At 55.3% G+C, this 18,493-nt stretch overlaps 1 protein-coding gene across 1 annotated transcript; it reads right to left on the bottom strand.

Annotated features, from left to right (window-relative positions):
• Positions 1 to 6,150: 6,150 nt before the first annotated feature.
• Positions 6,151 to 17,135, bottom strand: LOC144954326 (uncharacterized). The gene is made up of 3 exons (XM_078884846.1): positions 17,101 to 17,135; positions 11,098 to 12,647; positions 6,151 to 8,620 (listed from the first exon to the last, which is right to left on the bottom strand). Exons 2-3 carry the CDS (start codon positions 11,753 to 11,755, stop codon positions 8,166 to 8,168), a joined length of 1,113 nt encoding a protein of 370 aa, XP_078740972.1. The 5' UTR covers positions 11,756 to 12,647; positions 17,101 to 17,135; the 3' UTR covers positions 6,151 to 8,165.
• Between the last annotated feature and the right edge of the window lie 1,358 nt (positions 17,136 to 18,493).

The following is an 18,493-nucleotide window of genomic DNA, read 5'->3' as shown; positions in this document are numbered from 1 at the left end:
CCTGGTCTGGAGTGATTGGAAGGCATGGGCCAGATCAGCTCAATAACAACGGTAGGAGGCTGCTAGATTTTTGTGCAGCCCATGGGCTTGTAATTACCAACACGCTGTTCCGGCATCGGCGCATCCACACAACATCATGGATGCATGCCGGGTCCAAGCAAGAACATCTGCTGGACTACATAGTGACGGACCAGCGGATGCGAGCCCATGTCTTTGACACCAGGACCTACCGTGGAGCTGATCTGCCCTCCAACTATCGACTAGTCATCTGTAAGATGCGCCTGCCATTCTTCCACTCCGGTGGTGGGTGTATACTCAGGACGCCATTCCAACCTAAAGTGGCCTGGTCTCAGCTGATGAAAGTTGCAAGCGAGAATTTGATCATCGCTTGCGGCTGGGGTTGGCATCGTCCCCCACTCCTCCTGATGTCGAGGGTAAATGGGCGAGGTTTAGGACTGTGGCTCATGAAGCTGCAATGGCTGCTTTGGGTACACGGTCCAGACCTCCCCAGAGACCCTGGCTGACAGAGGAGGTGTTTTGTCTGGCTGAGAAAAAGCGACAGGCCCACTCTCATCGGCTACAGCATCCCACGTCAGAGAATGAGGAGGCTTACCGCAGCCTTCGCTCGGAGGTTCGGAGAGCCGTGAGGCGCTGCAAGGATGGGTGGTGGTCGCGGGTTGCTGAGGAGATGGAGTCTGCCTCAGTGGCCCGCGATCACAAATCAGTTTTTAATTCCATCAAAAAATTAACCTGCAGCGCCACACCTATTACCATCATTAAGGGAAAGAATGGTGATCCAATCTCCGACCCCCAGGAACAGGTTTGCAGATTTGCTGAGCATTTCTGTGAGGTCCTGGGGGAGGGAAAATCTCTCAGCCAGGAAAACATCATGGCACAAAGTGGGGATGACCCTGCTGAGGCTGCGGTGCCTCAAATATTGGATGAAGAAGTCACCCCCTGTGAGTGGCTGGCTGAGGTGCCATCTGTTGAGGAAGTACTGAAGGCGATCCAGAGTCTGAGACCAGGAAAGGCACCGGGCAGAGATGATCTCCCAAGCGAAATGCTGAGGGAGGGTGGCGTTTGTGCACAGACTGCCCTATATGACATCATAACAACAGTCTGGACCACTGGACGGGTTCCGCAGGATTGGAAGGATGCCCTGGTGGTCCCCCTCTTTAAGAAGGGGGACCGCACAGACTGTAACAACTACAGGGGCATCTCACTCCTCAGTGTGCCCGGAAAGGTCCTGGCAAGGATTATTCAACATCGCCTTGCCAGGCACGCTGAGGAGAGGCTTGCGGAGCCCCAATGCGGTTTCAGGAAAGGGCGGTCCTGCACAGATGCCATATTTTCTGTCCGTCTGCTACAGCAGAGGTGTAGGGAATTCCAACAAGACCTACATCTCTGCTTTATTGACCTGGTCAAGGCCTATGATAGGATCAGTAGGCCTGGCCCTGTTGGTGATGGTGGTGATAGTGATGGTGGTGGTGATGGTGATGGTGGTGATGATGGTGGTGGTGGTGATGGTGGTGATGATGGTGGTGGTGATGATGATGATGGTGGTGATGGTGGTGATGATGGTGGTGGTGGTGATGATGATGGTGGTGGTGGTGATGGTGGTGATGATGGTGGTGGTGGTGATAGTGATGGTGGTGGTGATGCTGGTGGTGATGATGGTGATGATGGTGTTGATGGTGTTGATGGTGGTGGTGATGCTGGTGGTGATGATGGTGGTGGTGATGGTGGTGGTGATGATGGTGATGATGGTGGTGGTGATGATGGTGATGGTAGTCATGATGGTGGTCGTGATGGTGGTGGTGATGGTGGTGGTGGTGATGATGGTGGTGATGGTGATGATGGTGGTGATGGTGGTGATGATGGTGGTGATGATGGTGGTGGTGATGGTGGTGATGATGGTGATGGTGGTGATGATGGTGGTGATGGTGGTGATGGTAGTGGTGGTGATGGTGGTGATGATGGTGGTGATGATGGTGGTGGTGATGGTGGTGATGATGGTGGTGGTGATGGTGGTGGTGGTGATGGTGGTGATGATGGTGGTGATGGTGGTGATGGTGGTCGTGATGGTGGTGATGATGGTGATGATGGTGGTGATGGTGGTCGTGATGGTGGTCGTGATGATGATGATGTTGATGGTGATGATGATGGTGGTGATGATGATGTTGATGGTGGTGGTGATGCTGGTGGTGATGATGGTGATGATGGTGTTGATGGTGGTGGTGATGCTGGTGGTGATGGTGTTGATGGTGGTGATGTTGGTGGTGATGGTGATGATTGTGCTGATGATTGTGATGATGGTGTTGATGGTGGTGATGTTGATGGTGTTGATGGTGGTGATGGTGGTGATGATGGTGATAGTGATGATGTTGATGTTGTTGATGATGTTGATGTTGTTGATGATGATGATGTTGATGATGTTGATGTTAATCTGTAGCGCCACTCACCGCGAACTCGGTTCGCACGGGCCGCCGCGTGACGTCACCGACGGGGTGGGAGGGTGCGTGGTGACGTCACCGACGGGGTGGAAAAGTGCGTGGTGACGTCACCAACGGGCTGAGGGTGCGTGGTGACGTCACCAACATGGTTGGAGGGTGCGTGGTGACGTCACCAACAGGCGTAAGGGTGCGTGGTGACGTCACCGACGGGGTGGAAAGGTGCGTGGTGACGTCACCAACGGGCTGAGGGTGCGTGGTGACGTCACCAACATGGTTGGAGGGTGCGTGGTGACGTCACCAACATGCGTAAGGGTGCGTGGTGACGTCACCGACGGGGTGGAAAGGTGCGTGACGTTACCAACGGGGTGGGAGGGTGCGTGTTGACGTCAAATGACGGGTGCGTAGTGACGTCAGGAGTAGGAGGGTGTGTAGTGACGCCACCAGAGGGGAAGAGTGTGATGACGTAATGGATAGCGCGTGACGTCACCGCGGGGAAAGTGTGTATAGTGTAACTCAATTTTAACACACTTCCCAATGAGTTATCGACTGCAAACTTCGTATATCTGTGTCGTACTGATGGTAACACGATATTCTATCATAAAAAAATTCAAAACATTTATTTTTAAATATTTTACACGCTTTTATGTAACTTAATCTGTGAGTTGTCGTGTCCAAAAATCTTGTAACTCAATTTCAACCGTATTCCCAATGTCGTACTGACGGCAAACTTGGTATAGCTGTGTCATACTGATGACAATACCATATTCTGGGTGGGTGAGTGGGTGGGTGAGTGGGTGGGTGAGTGGGTGGGTGGGTGAGTGGGTGGGTGGGTGGATGGGTGAGTGGGTGAGTGGGTGGGTGGGTGAGTGGGTGGGTGGGTGAGTGGGTGGGTGGGTGGGTGAGTGCCAGAGTGAGTGAGTGAGTGGGTGGGTGGGTGAGTGAGTGAGTGGGTGAGTGGGTGGGTGAGTGAGTGGGTGAGTGGGTGGGTGAGTGAGTGGGTGAGTGGTTGGGTGAGTGGGTGGGTGAGTGAGTGGGTGGGTGAGTGGTTGGGTGAGTGAGTGGGTGGGTGAGTGGGTCGGTGAGTGGGTGAGTGAGTGGGTGAGTGGGTGGGTGAGTGGGTGGGTGAGTGGGTGGGTGAGTGGGTGGGTGAGTGAGTGAGTGGGTGGGTGAGTGAGTTGGTCGGTGAGTGGGTGAGTGGGTGGGTGAGTGGGTGAGTGAGTGGGTGGGTGAGTGGGTGAGTGGGTGGGTGAGTGAGTGGGTGAGTGGGTGGGTGAGTGAGTGGGTGAGTGGGTGGGTGAGTGGTTGGGTGAGTGAGTGGGTGGGTGAGTGGGTGGGTGAGTGGGTGAGTGGGTGAGTGGGTGGGTGAGTGGGTGGGTGAGTGGGTGAGTGGGTGGGTGAGTGGGTGGGTGAGTGGATGGGTGGGTGGGTGGGTGAGTGGGTGGGTGGGTGGGTGAGTGGGTGGGTGAGTGGGTGGGTGAGTGGGTGGGTGAGTGGGTGAGTGAGTGGGTGAGTGGGTGGGTGAGTGGGTGAGTGGGTGGGTGAGTGGGTGAGTGGGTGGGTGAGTGGGTGAGTGAGTGGGTGGGTGAGTGAGTGGGTCGGTGAGTGGGTGAGTGGGTGAGTGGGTGAGTGGGTGGGTGAGTGGGTGAGTGGGTGAATGGGTGGGTGGGTGAGTGAGTGGGTGAGTGGGTGGGTGAGTGAGTGGGTGAGTGGGTGGGTGAGTGAGTGGGTGGGTGAGTGGTTGGGTGAGTGAGTGGGTGGGTGAGTGGGTGGGTGGGTGGGTGGGTGGGTGGGTGAGTGAGTGGGTGAGTGGGTGGGTGAGTGGGTGAGTGAGTGGGTGGGTGAGTGAGTGAGTGGGTGGGTGAGTGGGTGGGTGAGTGAGTGGGTGAGTGGGTGGGTGAGTGGTTGAGTGGGTGGGTGAGTGGGTGAGTGGGTGGGTGAGTGGGTGGGTGGGTGAGTGAGTGGGTGGGTGAGTGGGTGAGTGGGTGGGTGAGTGGGTGAGTGAGTGGGTGGGTGAGTGGGTGAGTGGGTGGGTGAGTGAGTGGGTGAGTGGGTGGGTGAGTGAGTGTGTGAGTGGTTGGGTGAGTGGGTGGGTGAGTGAGTGGGTGAGTGGGTGGGTGAGTGGTTGGGTGAGTGAGTGGGTGGGTGAGTGGGTGGGTGAGTGGGTGAGTGAGTGGGTGAGTGGGTGAGTGGGTGGGTGAGAGGGTGGGTGAGTGGGTGGGTGAGTGGGTGAGTGGGTGTGTGAGTGGGTGAGTGGGTGGGTGAGTGAGTGGGTGGGTGAGTGAGTGGGTCGGTGAGTGGGTGAGTGGGTGGGTGAGTGGGTGGGTGAGTGAGTGGGTGGGTGAGTGAGTGGGTGAGTGGGTGGGTGAGTGAGTGGGTGAGTGGGTGGGTGAGTGAGTGGGTGAGTGGGTGGGTGAGTGGTTGGGTGAGTGAGTGGGTGGGTGAGTGGGTGGGTGAGTGAGTGGGTGAGTGGGTGAGTGGGTGAGTGGGTGGGTGAGTGGGTGAGTGGGTGGGTGAGTGGGTGGGTGAGTGGGTGAGTGGGTGAGTGGGTGGGTGGTTGAGTGAGTGGGTGGGTGAGTGGGTGAGTGGGTGAGTGGGTGGGTGAGTGGGTGGGTGAGTGGGTGGGTGAGTGAGTGGGTGGGTGGGTGAGTGGGTGGGTGAGTGGGTGAGTGGGTGAGTGGGTGGGTGAGTGAGTGGGTGGGTGGGTGAGTGGGTGAGTGGGTGGATGAGTGAGTGGGTGAGTGGGTGAGTGGGTGGGTGAGTGGGTGGGTGGGTGGGTGGGTGAGTGAGTGGGTGAGTGGGTGGGTGAGTGGGTGGGTGGGTGAGTGGGTGGGTGGGTGAGTCACGTCGAATGAAAATAATAAAATAATAAAAATAAAACATAATAAAATAATTCTCACGACGTTTCGGCCACAACGCAAGCAGCCGTCCTCAGGTGAAGACCAGGTCTGTTGGAAATGTTCATTCAGACGCTGTCTTTCCGACAGCCCTGTTCTTCACCTGAGGACGGCTGCTTGCGTTGTGGCCGAAACGTCGTGAGAATTGTATTTTATTATGTTTTATTTTTATTATTTTATTATTTCCCTTCTACGTGACTTTACCGAAAGAACCAAGAAGATGAATCCCCGCATTCACGAACGCTTTAAATCGAAAACGACTGGTAGTTTACCAGTACTGTAGTTCTCATTTTTAAATCCTTTATATTAAGTTCACTTGCTTGCTTGCTTGCGCGCTTACGACCGTGCAAATCTTTCGGTCGTTTTTTAACCCACTTCCCGTGATCCAATCGAGCTGACATTTTGCACACAGACTCGTTGTGCGTGACAATTGATTTTCGTGAAAACATTTTTCCAAAATTTTACACTTTCTAGGAAAAATAAATTATATTTAATTGCCAATTGCTTAATGGTGGCAGGCAATCATCTGACCCATAGGTGGCAGCCATCTCAAGCCAGAGGACGAGAGGACTCTAGCCGCCACGCATATAAAGGATTTATAGTGAAAAACTTTGTTTTTACGGGTTAATTTTTTATTTCATCTATATTCTAACCTTTCTCCCCACGTAACGCTTTTACCAAATACCCAAAGAGTTTGAATCCCCGCCGTCACGCAAAGCTTTCAGTCCGAGATCGAAACTCAACAGCAGCATCAAGCAAGCAAGCGAGCCTTCGACACAATTCAATTAAACCCACAATCAAACCGGAACTACCTTTTATTGTGAGCAGTTTAGGCAGAGCAAAAACATCAACCGGTGGAGATCTGACCCTTGGTTTCATGGTTCTTTCGGTAAAGTCACGTAGAATGGAAATAATAAGATAATTAAATATGCTACATTCCTCTTGATATGCAAATTCTTTTGTCAAGGCGCCCTTCCCCCCTCCATCCCAGCTTAAATAGTCGCTCCAAGCCTGGTGGTGTTTCATTCAGACGCTGTCTACACGACAGACCTGTTCTCCACCTGAGGACGGCTGCTTGCGTTGTGGCCGAAACGTCGTGAGAATCGTATTTTATTAAGTTAAATTTTTATTATTTTATTATTTCCCTTCTACGTGACTTTACCGAAAGAACCAAGAAGATGAATCCCTGCAGTCACGAAAGCTTTACATCGAAAAAAGATGATGTTGATGATGTAGATGATGATGTTGATGATGTTGATGTTAATGATGATGATGTTGATGATGTTGATGATGATGATGATGTGAATGACGCTGTCTTCCCGACAGACCTGTTCTTCACCTGAGGACGGCTGCTTGCGTTGTGGCCGAAACGTCGTGAGAATTCTATTTTATTATGTTTTATTTTTATTATTTTATTATTTCCCTTCTACGTGACGACTTTACCGAAAGAACCAAGAAGATGAATCCCTGCAGTCACGAAAGAAGCTTTACATCGAAATTGAATAATATTATATTATTTTATTATAGTATATTATAATATTTTTATTATGTTTTATTTTTTTATTATTTCATTACTTCCCTTCTACGTGACGACTTTACCGAAAGAACCAAGAAGATGAATCCCTGCTGCAGTCACGAAAGAAGCTTTACATCAAAATCTGACCCTTAGTTTCATTCGGTACAAGTCACCAACGGGTAATTCCTGCGGGGCGCGAAAGCTTCGGGTCAAATTTGGGGTGGATATTCAATTGGACAGGCGGAATTGGGACATCGCGGATGATGAACGCGGCCGATATGGTCACCGCCATCACCAGCATCACGCAGAGATTTATAGGAGCCGATAAATGATTTCGATACAGAGAGACCCATAGACACCCATAGAGAGAGCCACAGAGACCCATAGACAGACACCCATAGAGACCTACAGAGACCCATAGACACCCATAGAGAGAGCCACAGAGACCCATAGACACCCATAGAGAGAGCCACAGAGACCCATAGACACCCATAGAGAGAGCCACAGAGACCCATAGACACCCATAGAGAGAGCCACAGAGACCCATAGACACACATAGAGAGAGCCACAGAGACCCATAGACAGACACCCATAGAGAGAGCCACAGAGACCCATAGACACCCATAGAGAGAGCCACAGAGACCCATAGACAGACACCCATAGAGAGAGCCACAGAGACCCATAGACACCCATAGAGAGAGCCACAGAGACCCATACTCATAGAGACCCACACAGACCCACAGAGACCCACACTCATAGAGACCCACACAGACCCACAGAGACCCAGACTCATAGAGACCCACAGAGCCCCACACAGACCTACACAGACCCACAGAGACCCATAGACACCCACAGAGACCCACAGAGACTCATAGAGACTCACAGAGACCCATACAGACCCACAGAGACCCATAGATACCCACAGAGACCCACTCACAGAGGCCCCCACACTACAACTAAACTAAGTTTGTGTCACCAGGTGTAAGACTCCACTCAGCTGCTGTGTAGATATTGTATCAGAAGCTCAGCCACGTGACTGAAATCATCATCATCATCACCATGTGCACATTGATAGCAGCAGACACAGACTCTGAGCTCGTGGTGACGTTGATTCTAAACGTGGAGGGGAAAAACCGGAGGACCCGGAGTGAAATATCCAAATCTACAGCAGCAGCAGCAGCAGCGTCGTCAGGGTCGGGATGGAACCCACGACCTCCTGTAGACCAGGCGAGGTAGTCAACATCTCCGAACACAGCCAATGCTGTCGCCTCGAACACCTTCACCGTCCGTTGTACAACACTCCTATTGCACCCCCTGCCTCTCCACTCCCTCCCCCTCCTGCCCCCCCCTCCTCCCTCCCTCTCCTCCCCCTCCTCTCACGTCCCCGATCCGTGCACCACCTGATGCCTCCTGAGGCCCCCGATCCGCGAGTAGCCCCGTCCGCATGCCGGGCACACGAACGGCTTGGGCCGGGCGTGCGTCCGCTGGTGTCGCCGCAGGTGCCCCGCTCGGGCGAACGACGCCCCGCACGAGCCGCACGCCAACGGCCTTTCGCCCGTGTGGGAGCGGTGATGGATCCGCACGCTCGCCTTGAAGTTGGAGCCGTGGCGCTCTCCAGCACCGACGGGGAGAGCCGGTGGCGCCCGGTGGACGTCGCGAGTGCCTGGAGCGAAGGTGGTTCTGGAGGACCGAGTGGCAGAGGAACTGGCGGGCGCAGAGGGGGCAAGGGACGCGTCGAACTTGGATGTGGACCTCGCCTGGTGACGGTGGTGGTGGCGACGGTGTGGGAGGGAGACACGGGGGGGGGAGAGGGAGACACGGGAGGGAGACACGGGCGGAGAGAGAGGGAGACACGGGGGAGAGACACGGGAGGGAGACACGGGGGGAGAGACACGGGGGAGAGACACGGGGGGGGAGAGAGAGGGAGAGATGGGGGGAGAGACACGGGGGAGAGACACGGGGGGAAAACACGGGAGGGAGACACGGGAGGGAGACACGGGAGGGAGACACGGGGGGGGGGTAGACATGGGGGAGAGAGGGAGACACGGGGGGGAGACACGGCGGGGAGACACGGCGGGGAGACACGGGAGACACGGGAGGGAGACACGGGGGAGAGACACGGGGGGAGAGAGACACGGGGGGAGAGAGAGGGAGACACGGGGGAGAGACACGGGGGGGGGAGAGGGAGACACGGGAGGGAGACACGGGCGGAGAGAGAGGGAGACACGGGCAGAGAGAGAGGGAGACACGGGAGGGAGACACGGGGGGAGAGACACGGGGGGGGGGGGGGAGACACGGGGGGAGAGACACGGGGGGGGGGGGAAGAGACACGGGGGGGGGGGGGGGGAGACACGGGGGGAGAGACACGGGGGGGTGGGGGGGGAGACACGGGGGGAGAGAGAGGGAGACACGGGAGGGAGACACGGGGGGAGACACGGGGGGAGAGACACGGGCGGAGAGAGAGGGAGACACGGGGGGAGAGACAAGGGGGGGTGGGGGGGGAGACACGGGGGGAGAGACACGGGCGGAGAGAGAGGGAGACACGGGGGGAGAGACACGGGGGGGTGGGGGGGAGAGACACGGGAGGGAGACACGGGAGGGCGACACGGGGAGAGAGTTGACAAAGGGGGGTTTGTGTCGCGTCAAAAAACAACCCAACGACAGAAGACTCACGTGGACTCTCACCGCCATGTCCTTCAGGAACGCGACAACAACGACTACCACCACATTCACCATCGGAACCTCCTTTGCCAGTAGCAAAATATGATAATAGGTTCACTATGAGACATCTCCTATAACAGTAGCAAAATATGATAATAGGTTCACTATGAGACATCTCCTATAACAGTAGCAAAATATGATAATAGGTTCACTATGAGACATCTCCTATAACAGTAGCAAAATATGATAATAGGTTCACTATGAGACATCTCCTATAACAGTAGCAAAATATGATAATAGGTTCACTATGAGACATCTCCTATAACAGTGGCAAAATATGATAATAGGTTCACTATGAGACATCTCCTATAACAGTAGCAAAATATGAGAATAGGTTCACTATGAGACATCTCCTATAACAGTAGCAAAATATGATAATAGGTTCACTATGAGACATCTCCTATAACAGTAGCAAAATATGATGATAGGTTTTTACCCTTCCAACTGGTACAAAAACTGACACCTTTATACGAGGCATCATGTTTGCAATAACCACAACACAAGCAGTCAAAATGCAAACAAAAAGAAACAACTCTGATGATGATAATAATGATATGCACTGTCCTTGAAGTTGATTGGTCCACACCCGAGACAGCTTTCCTTAGAGCCTAGTCTCACATGGTCCTTGAAGTTGATTGGTCCACACCCGAGACAGCTTTCCTTAGAGCCTAGTCTCACACGGTCCTTGAAGTTGATTGGTCCACACCCGAGACAGCTTTCCTTAGAGCCTAGTCTCACACGGTCCTTGAAGTTGATTGGTCCACACCCGAGACAGCTTTTCTTAGAGCCTAGTCTCACACGGTCCTTGAAGTTGATTGGTCCACACCCGAGACAGCTTTTCTTAGAGCCTAGTCTCCACTGGTGTTGGACCAGATGACGCCAAAAGGCGCACAACTCAAAGACCGCTGCTTTAAGGGACGCGGTTCTGGCCCTCCTATCAGGCGCGAGTTGGTGGTGGTGGTCATTTTTTTGGTTCTTTCGGTAAAGTGACGTAAATAGAAAGCAAAAAAATTTGAACTAATTTTAAATGATAAAATAGAAATAATAAATTGAAAAGAATAAAAGAAAAACAACCCAAGACGTTTCGATCGCAACGCAAGCGATCTTAATCAGGCGGAGAGAAAACTTACGTAAATTTTTGGCGTCATCTGGTCCAACACCATGTGAGACTAGGCTCTAAGGAAAGCTGTCTCGGGTGTGGACCAATCAACTTCAAGGACCATGTGAGACTAGGCTCTAAGGAAAGCTGTCTCGGGTGTGGACCAATCAACTTCAAGGACCATGTGAGACTAGGCTCTAAGAAAAGCTGTCTCGGGTGTGGACCAATCAACTTCAAGGACAGTGGAGCCCTGTCTTAAGGGGACCCTGTCTTAAGGGGACCCTGTCTTAAGGGACCCCTGTCTTAAGGGGACCCTGTCTTAAGGGACCCTGTCTTAAGGGGACCCTGTCTTAAGGGACCCTGTCTTAAGGGGACCCCTGTCTTAAGGGAGGCAACGTTTCCCGCGGGACTCACCGTCCGTGTAGTCGTTGTCCTGCCGGTTGCTCATGGACTGCTGCCCATCCTCCTCCTCCTCATCCTCCTCCTCCTCCACCATCACGTCCACCTCGACGGGACGGGGCAGTCCCCGCTCGTCCCAGATGTCCGACGCCTCTTCCAGCTTGACGTGGCGTCCGTCGCCGGTCCGCCCGGCGCCCGCTGCCGAACCGGAACCGCCGTCGTCACCGCCGTCACCACCGTCACCACCGTCACCACCGTCACCGCCGTCACCGCCACCCGGCCCGGCCTGCGGCCACCACGTCCCGTGGCCGAAGGCGTCTTCGCGCTCCTGCTTGATGGCAACGGGCCGATGACAGCCGTCCCGGCTCCCCTCCGCCTTCATTCCTGGCCACGCCCCGAAGAAGTTGGGGGGGGGTCCTCCACCTCCTCCTCCTCCCTCTCCTGCTCCACCTCCTGCTCCACCACCTCCTCCTCCACCCTCCTCGCCTCCTCCACCGAGTTGCTCTTCCGATGGCGGACGTGGGGCAGGCGGAGCGTGAGGAAGCGGCGGCGGCGCCGTCGTCTTGACGGGGACTTTCCCCTTGCGGCTATTTGCCTTCCCCCGCGGCGTGGCGGTCGGCTCGCCCCGAGGGGCCCCAGGGCCTCCCCCTCCCAGGGTCCCGTGCGGCTCCATGAAGCTTGAACCCCCCCCCCCGCTGTACCCCGCCCCAAACCCCCGAGCCGAGAGTGGATCGACCGACGGAACGGCGGCGAGGGGTACGCTGTAGCGGGAGCGAGGGGTACGCTGTAGCGGGAGCGAGGGGTACGCTGTAGCGGGAGCGAGGGGTACGCTGTAGCGGGAGCGAGGGGTACGCTGTAGCGGGAGCGAGGGGTACGCTGTAGCGGGAGCGAGGGGTACGCTGTAGCGGGAGCGAGGGGTACGCTGTAGCGGGCGCGAGGGGTACGCTGTAGCGGGAGCGAGGGGTACGCTGTAGCGGGAGCGAGGGGTACGCTGTAGCGGGAGCGAGGGGTACGCTGTAGCGGGAGCGAGGGTACGCTGTAGCGGGAGCGAGGGGCACGCTGTAGCGGGAGCGAGGGGTACGCTGTAGCGGGAGCGAGGGGTACGCTGTAGCGGGAGCGAGGGGTACGCTGTAGCGGGCGCGAGGGGTACGCTGTAGCGGGAGCGAGGGGTACGCTGTAGCGGGAGCGAGGGGTACGCTGTAGCGGGCGCGAGGGGTACGCTGTAGCGGGAGCGAGGGGTACGCTGTAGCGGGAGCGAGGGGTACGCTGTAGCGGGAGCGAGGGGTACGCTGTAGCGGGAGCGAGGGTACGCTGTAGCGGGAGCGAGGGGCACGCTGTAGCGGGAGCGAGGGGTACGCTGTAGCGGGAGCGAGGGGTACGCTGTAGCGGGAGCGAGGGGTACGCTGTAGCGGGCGCGAGGGGTACGCTGTAGCGGGAGCGAGGGGTACGCTGTAGCGGGAGCGAGGAGTACGCTGTAGCGGGAGCGAGGGGTACGCTGTAGCGGGCGCTCGTGAGGGGGTTGCGTGCGGGCGACAGGCCTCTCCGTCTCTCGTTTCGGGGCGTTTCTGTATTGACGCAGAGTAGGGGGAGCACATCGGGATCAAGACGAACCCAAAACAAAAAAAAACATCGCAGAGTAAATGTGGCGTTGAGCCCGACACTTAGCCAATTACACCATTGGAACCTCATTTGCCAGTAAAAAATATGATAATTGTTTTTTTACCCTTCTATCTGGCAACAAAACTGACACCTTTTTTTGCATAGACCACAATACCTGCAGCCATAATGCAAACAAAAAACACAACTCTGATAATGTGTATGCACTGTCCTTGAAGTTGATTGGTCCACACCATTGTTTTATAACACTGGTCAACAACAACAAAAAAAGCATTTTTTTCTGGCCTGGACTTTTGCAGCTGTTCTAGACTCATTTCAGGGTGCCGATTCCAAATCTGATCTCAGATTTGCTCCGTCACATCTCATTTTTATGCCATCGGCATACCCCGTTTTCATTGATTTTACCCGAAATTAACTCCGTCGCTTACGATTGCAAGTTGTTGCGAGTCAGTGACTTCTTTGGTGTTAAAATATGGTGCTGTGTGAGACTAGGCTCTAAGGAAAGCTGTCTCGGGTGTGGACCAATCAACTTCAAGGACCATGTGAGACTAGGCTCTAAGGAAAGCTGTCTCGGGTGTGGACCAATCAACTTCAAGGACCATGTGAGACTAGGCTCTAAGGAAAGCTGTCTCGGGTGTGGACCAATCAACTTCAAGGACCATGTGAGACTAGGCTCTAAGGAAAGCTGTCTCGGGTGTGGACCAATCAACTTCAAGGACCATGTGAGACTAGGCTCTAAGGAAAGCTGTCTCGGGTGTGGACCAATCAACTTCAAGGACCATGTGAGACTAGGCTCTAAGGAAAGCTGTCTCGGGTGTGGACCAATCAACTTCAAGGACCATGTGAGACTAGGCTCTAAGGAAAGCTGTCTCGGGTGTGGACCAATCAACTTCAAGGACCATGTGAGACTAGGCTCTAAGGAAAGCTGTCTCGGGTGTGGACCAATCAACTTCAAGGACCATGTGAGACTAGGCTCTAAGGAAAGCTGTCTCGGGTGTGGACCAATCAACTTCAAGGACCATGTGAGACTAGGCTCTAAGGAAAGCTGTCTCGGGTGTGGACCAATCAACTTCAAGGACCATGTGAGACTAGGCTCTAAGGAAAGCTGTCTCTGGTGTGGACCAATCAACTTCAAGGACCATGTGAGACTAGGCTCTAAGGAAAGCTGTCTCTGGTGTGGACCAATCAACTTCAAGGACCATGTGAGACTAGGCTCTAAGGAAAGCTGTCTCGGGTGTGGACCAATCAACTTCAAGGACCATGTGAGACTAGGCTCTAAGGAAAGCTGTCTCGGGTGTGGACCAATCAACTTCAAGGACCATGTGAGACTAGGCTCTAAGGAAAGCTGTCTCGGGTGTGGACCAATCAACTTCAAGGACCATGTGAGACTAGGCTCTAAGGAAAGCTGTCTCGGGTGTGGACCAATCAACTTCAAGTGCATTCATTATCAGAGTTGTGTTTTTTGTTTGCATTATGGCTGCAGGTATTGCGGTCGATGCAAACATGACTCCTTGTAAAAAAAAGTGTCAGTTTTGTTGCCAGATAAAAGGGTAAAAAAACAATCATCATATTTTGCTACTGGCAAATGAGGTACCAATGGTGTAAATGCTTCACCCCGAGCTCTCATACTCTGATGGTGCATTGTCTTTGAGTTGTGCGCCTTTTGGCGTCATCTGGTCCAACACCATGTGAGACTAGGCTCTAAGGAAAGCTGTCTCGGGTGTGGACCAATCAACTTCAAGGACCATGTGAGACTAGGCTCTAAGAAAAGCTGTCTCGGGTGTGGACCAATCAACTTCAAGGACCATGTGAGACTAGGCTCTAAGGAAAGCTGTCTCGGGTGTGGACCAATCAACTTAAAGGACAGTGCACATACATGATCAAAGTTGTGTTTTTTGTTTGCATTATGACCGCAGGTATTGTGGTCTATGCAAACATGACTCCTCGTAAAAAAGGTGTCAGTTTTGTTGGTGGTGTAGGTGGTGTAGGTGGTGTAGGTGGTGGTGGTGTAGGTGGTGGTGGTGGTGTAGGTGGTGGTGTAGGTGGTGGTAGTGTAGGTGGTGGTGTAGGTGGTGTAGGTGGTGGTGGTGTAGGTGGTGGTGGTGTAGGTGGTGGTGTAGGTGGTGTAGGTGGTGTAGGTGGTGTAGGTAGTGTAGGTGGTGTAGGTGGTGGTGTAGGTGGTGTAGGTGGTGTAGGTGGTGTAGGTGGTGTAGGTGGTGGTGTAGGTGGTGTAGGTGGTGTAGGTGGTGTAGGTGGTGTAGGTGGTGGTGGTGTAGGTGGTGTAGGTGGTGGTGGTGTAGGTGGTGTAGGTGGTGGTGGTGTAGGTTGTGTAGGTGGTGGTGGTGTAGGTGGTTGTTGTTGTAGGTGGTGGTGTAGGTGGTGTAGGTGGTGGTGGTGTAGGTGGTGTAGGTGGTGGTGTAGGTGGTGGTGTAGGTGGTGGTGGTGTAGGTGGTGTAGGTGGTGGTGTAGGTGGTGGTGGTGTAGGTTGTGTAGGTGGTGGTGGTGTAGGTGGTTGTTGTTGTAGGTGGTGGTGTAGGTGGTGTAGGTGGTGGTGGTGTAGGTGGTGTAGGTGGTGGTGTAGGTGGTGGTGTAGGTGGTGGTGGTGTAGGTGGTGGTGGTGTAGGTGGTGGTGTAGGTGGTGGTGTAGGTGGTGTAGGTGGTGGTGTAGGTGGTGTAGGTGGTGGTGGTGTAGGTGGTGGTGGTGTAGGTGGTTGTTGTTGTAGGTGGTGGTGTAGGTGGTGGTGTAGGTGGTGGTGTAGGTGGTGGTGGTGTAGGTGGTGGTGGTGTAGGTGGTGGTGTAGGTGGTGGTGTAGGTGGTGGTGTAGGTGGTGGTGTAGGTGGTGGTGGTGTAGGTGGTGGTGGTGTAGGTGGTGTAGGTGGTGGTGGTGTAGGTGGTGTAGGTGGTGGTGTAGGTGGTGTAGGTGGTGGTGTAGGTGGTGGTTGTTGTTGGTTGTTGGTAGTGATGATGATGGTGTTGATGGTGGTGGTGTAGGTGGTGGTGTAGGTGGTGGTGTAGGTGGTGGTGGTGTGGATGGTGGTGGTGTAGGTGGTGTAGGTGGTGGTGGTGTAGGTGGTGGTGGTGTGGATGGTGGTGGTGTAGGTGGTGTAGGTGGTGTAGGTGGTGGTGGTGTAGGTGGTGGTGGTGTGGATGGTGGTGGTGTAGGTGGTGTAGGTGGTGGTGGTGTAGGTGGTTGTTGTTGTAGGTGGTGGTGTAGGTGGTGGTGTAGGTGGTGGTGTAGGTGGTGGTGGTGTGGATGGTGGTGGGGTAGGTGGTGTAGGTGGTGGTGGTGTAGGTGGTGTAGGTGGTTGTTGTTGTAGGTGGTGGTGTAGGTGGTGGTGGTGTAGGTGGTGGTGTAGGTGGTGGTGTAGGTGGTGGTGGTGTGGATGGTGGTGGGGTAGGTGGTGTAGGTGGTGGTGGTGTAGGTGGTGGTGATGTAGGTGGTTGTTGTTGTAGGTGGTGATGTAGGTGGTGTAGGTGGTGTAGGTGGTGGTGGTGGTGGTGTAGGTGGTGGTGTAGGTGGTGTAGGTGGTGATGTAGGTGGTGGTGTAGGTGGTGTAGGTGGTGGTGTAGGTGGTGGTGTAGGTGGTGTAGGTGGTGGTGTAGGTGGTGGTGTAGGTGGTGGTGTAGGTGGTGGTGGTGTGGATGGTGGTGGGGTAGGTGGTGTAGGTGGTGGTGGTGTAGGTGGTGTAGGTGGTTGTTGTTGTAGGTGGTGGTGTAGGTGGTGGTGGTGTAGGTGGTGGTGTAGGTGGTGGTGTAGGTGGTGGTGGTGTGGATGGTGGTGGGGTAGGTGGTGTAGGTGGTGGTGGTGTAGGTGGTGGTGATGTAGGTGGTTGTTGTTGTAGGTGGTGATGTAGGTGGTGTAGGTGGTGTAGGTGGTGGTGGTGGTGGTGTAGGTGGTGGTGTAGGTGGTGTAGGTGGTGATGTAGGTGGTGGTGTAGGTGGTGTAGGTGGTGGTGTAGGTGGTGGTGTAGGTGGTGTAGGTGGTGGTGTAGGTGATGTAGGTGGTTGTTGTTGTAGGTGGTGGTGTAGGTGGTGGTTGTTGTTGGTTGTTGGTAGTGATGATGATGGTGTTGATGGTGGTGGTGATGTTGATGTTGTTGTTGATGTTGTTGATGATGTTGGTGGTGATGTTGGTGTTGATGATGTTGATGATGATGTTGTTGATGTTGATGATGTTGGTGTTGATGTTGTTGATGTTGTTGATGATGTTGGTGGTGATGTTGGTGTTGATGATGTTGATGATGATGTTGTTGATGATGATGTTGTTGATGATGTTGGTGTTGATGATGTTGATGATGATGTTGATGATGATGATGTTGTTGATGATGATGATGTTGATGTTGTTGATGGTGATGTTGATGTTGTTGATGTTGTTGATGTTGATCTGCAGCGCCACTCACCGCGAACTCCGTTCGCCCGGGCCGCCGCGTGACGTCACCAACGGGCGGAGAGGGTGCGTGGTGACGTCACCGACGGGGTGGGAGGGTGCGTGGTGACGTCACCAACGGGCGGAGAGGGTGCGTGGTGACGTCACCGACGGGGTGGGAGGGTGCGTGGTGACGTCACCAACGGGCGGAGAGGGTGCGTGGTGACGTCACCGACGGGGTGGGAGGGTGCGTGGTGACGTCACCAACGGGCGGAGAGGGTGCGTGGTGACGTCACCGACGGGGTGGGAGGGTGCGTGGTGACGTCACCGACGGGTGGGAGGGTGCGTGGTGACGTCACCGACGGGGTGGGAGGGTGCGTGGTGACGTCACCGACGGGGTGGGAGGGTGCGTGGTGACGTCACCGACGGGGTGGGAGGGTGCGTGGTGACGTCACCAACGGGCGGAGAGGGTGCGTGGTGACGTCACCGACGGGGTGGGAGGGTGCGTGGTGACGTCACCGACGGGGTGGGAGGGTGCGTGGTGACGTCACCGACGGGGTGGGAGGGTGCGTGGTGACGTCACCGACGGGGTGAGAGGGTGCGTGGTGACGTCACCGACAGGGTGGAAAGGTGCGTGGTGACGTAAACAAAAGGGTGGGAGGGTGCGTGGTGACGTCACCGACGGGGGAGAGGGTGCGTGGTGACGTCACCGACGGGGTGGGAGGGTGCGTGGTGACGTCACCGACCGGGTGGGAGGGTGCGTGGTGACGTCACCGACGGGGTGGGAGGGTGCGTGGTGACGTCACCGACGGGGTGGGAGGGTGCGTGGTGACGTCACCGACAGGGTGGAAAGGTGCGTGGTGACGTAACCAAAAGGGTGGGAGGGTGCGTGGTGACGTCACCGACGGGGGAGAGGGTGCGTGGTGACGTCACCGACGGGGTGGGAGGGTGCGTGGTGACGTCACCGACGGGTGGGAGGGTGCGTGGTGACGTCACCGACGGGGTGGGAGGGTGCGTGGTGACGTCACCGACGGGGTGGGAGGGTGCGTGGTGACGTCACCGACGGGGTGGGAGGGTGCGTGGTGACGTCACCGAGAGGGTGGAAAGGTGCGTGGTGACGTAACCAAAAGGGTGGGAGGGTGCGTGGTGACGTCACCGACGGGGGAGAGGGTGCGTGGTGACGTCACCGACGGGGTGCGAGGGTGCGTGATGACGTCACAGACGGAGTGGGAGGGTGCGTGGTGACGTCACCGACGTGGGGAGAGGGTGCGTGGTGACGTCACCGACGGGGTGGAAAAGTGCGTGATGACGTCACCGACAGGGGGAGAGGGTGCGTGGTGACGTCGCCAACATGGTGAAAGGGTGCGTGATGACGTCACCAACGGGCGTGAGGGTGCGTGGTGACGTCACCAACGGGGTGGAAAGGT

This window comes from Lampetra fluviatilis, unplaced genomic scaffold (assembly GCF_964198595.1).
Source record: "Lampetra fluviatilis unplaced genomic scaffold, kcLamFluv1.1 SCAFFOLD_265, whole genome shotgun sequence".
Classification (NCBI taxonomy): domain Eukaryota; kingdom Metazoa; phylum Chordata; class Hyperoartia; order Petromyzontiformes; family Petromyzontidae; genus Lampetra; species Lampetra fluviatilis.
This window is presented reverse-complemented; position numbering and strand designations above follow the sequence as displayed.

Coding starts and splice junctions, on each gene's coding strand:
- LOC144954326 (XM_078884846.1), bottom strand. CDS start 11,755: ATGGAGCCGCACGGGACCCTGGGAGGGGGAGGCCCTGGGGCCCCTCGG. Junction 8,621..11,097: donor GGACAACGACTACACGGACG/GTGAGTCCCGCG, acceptor CACCGTCACCAG/GCGAGGTCCACATCCAAGTT.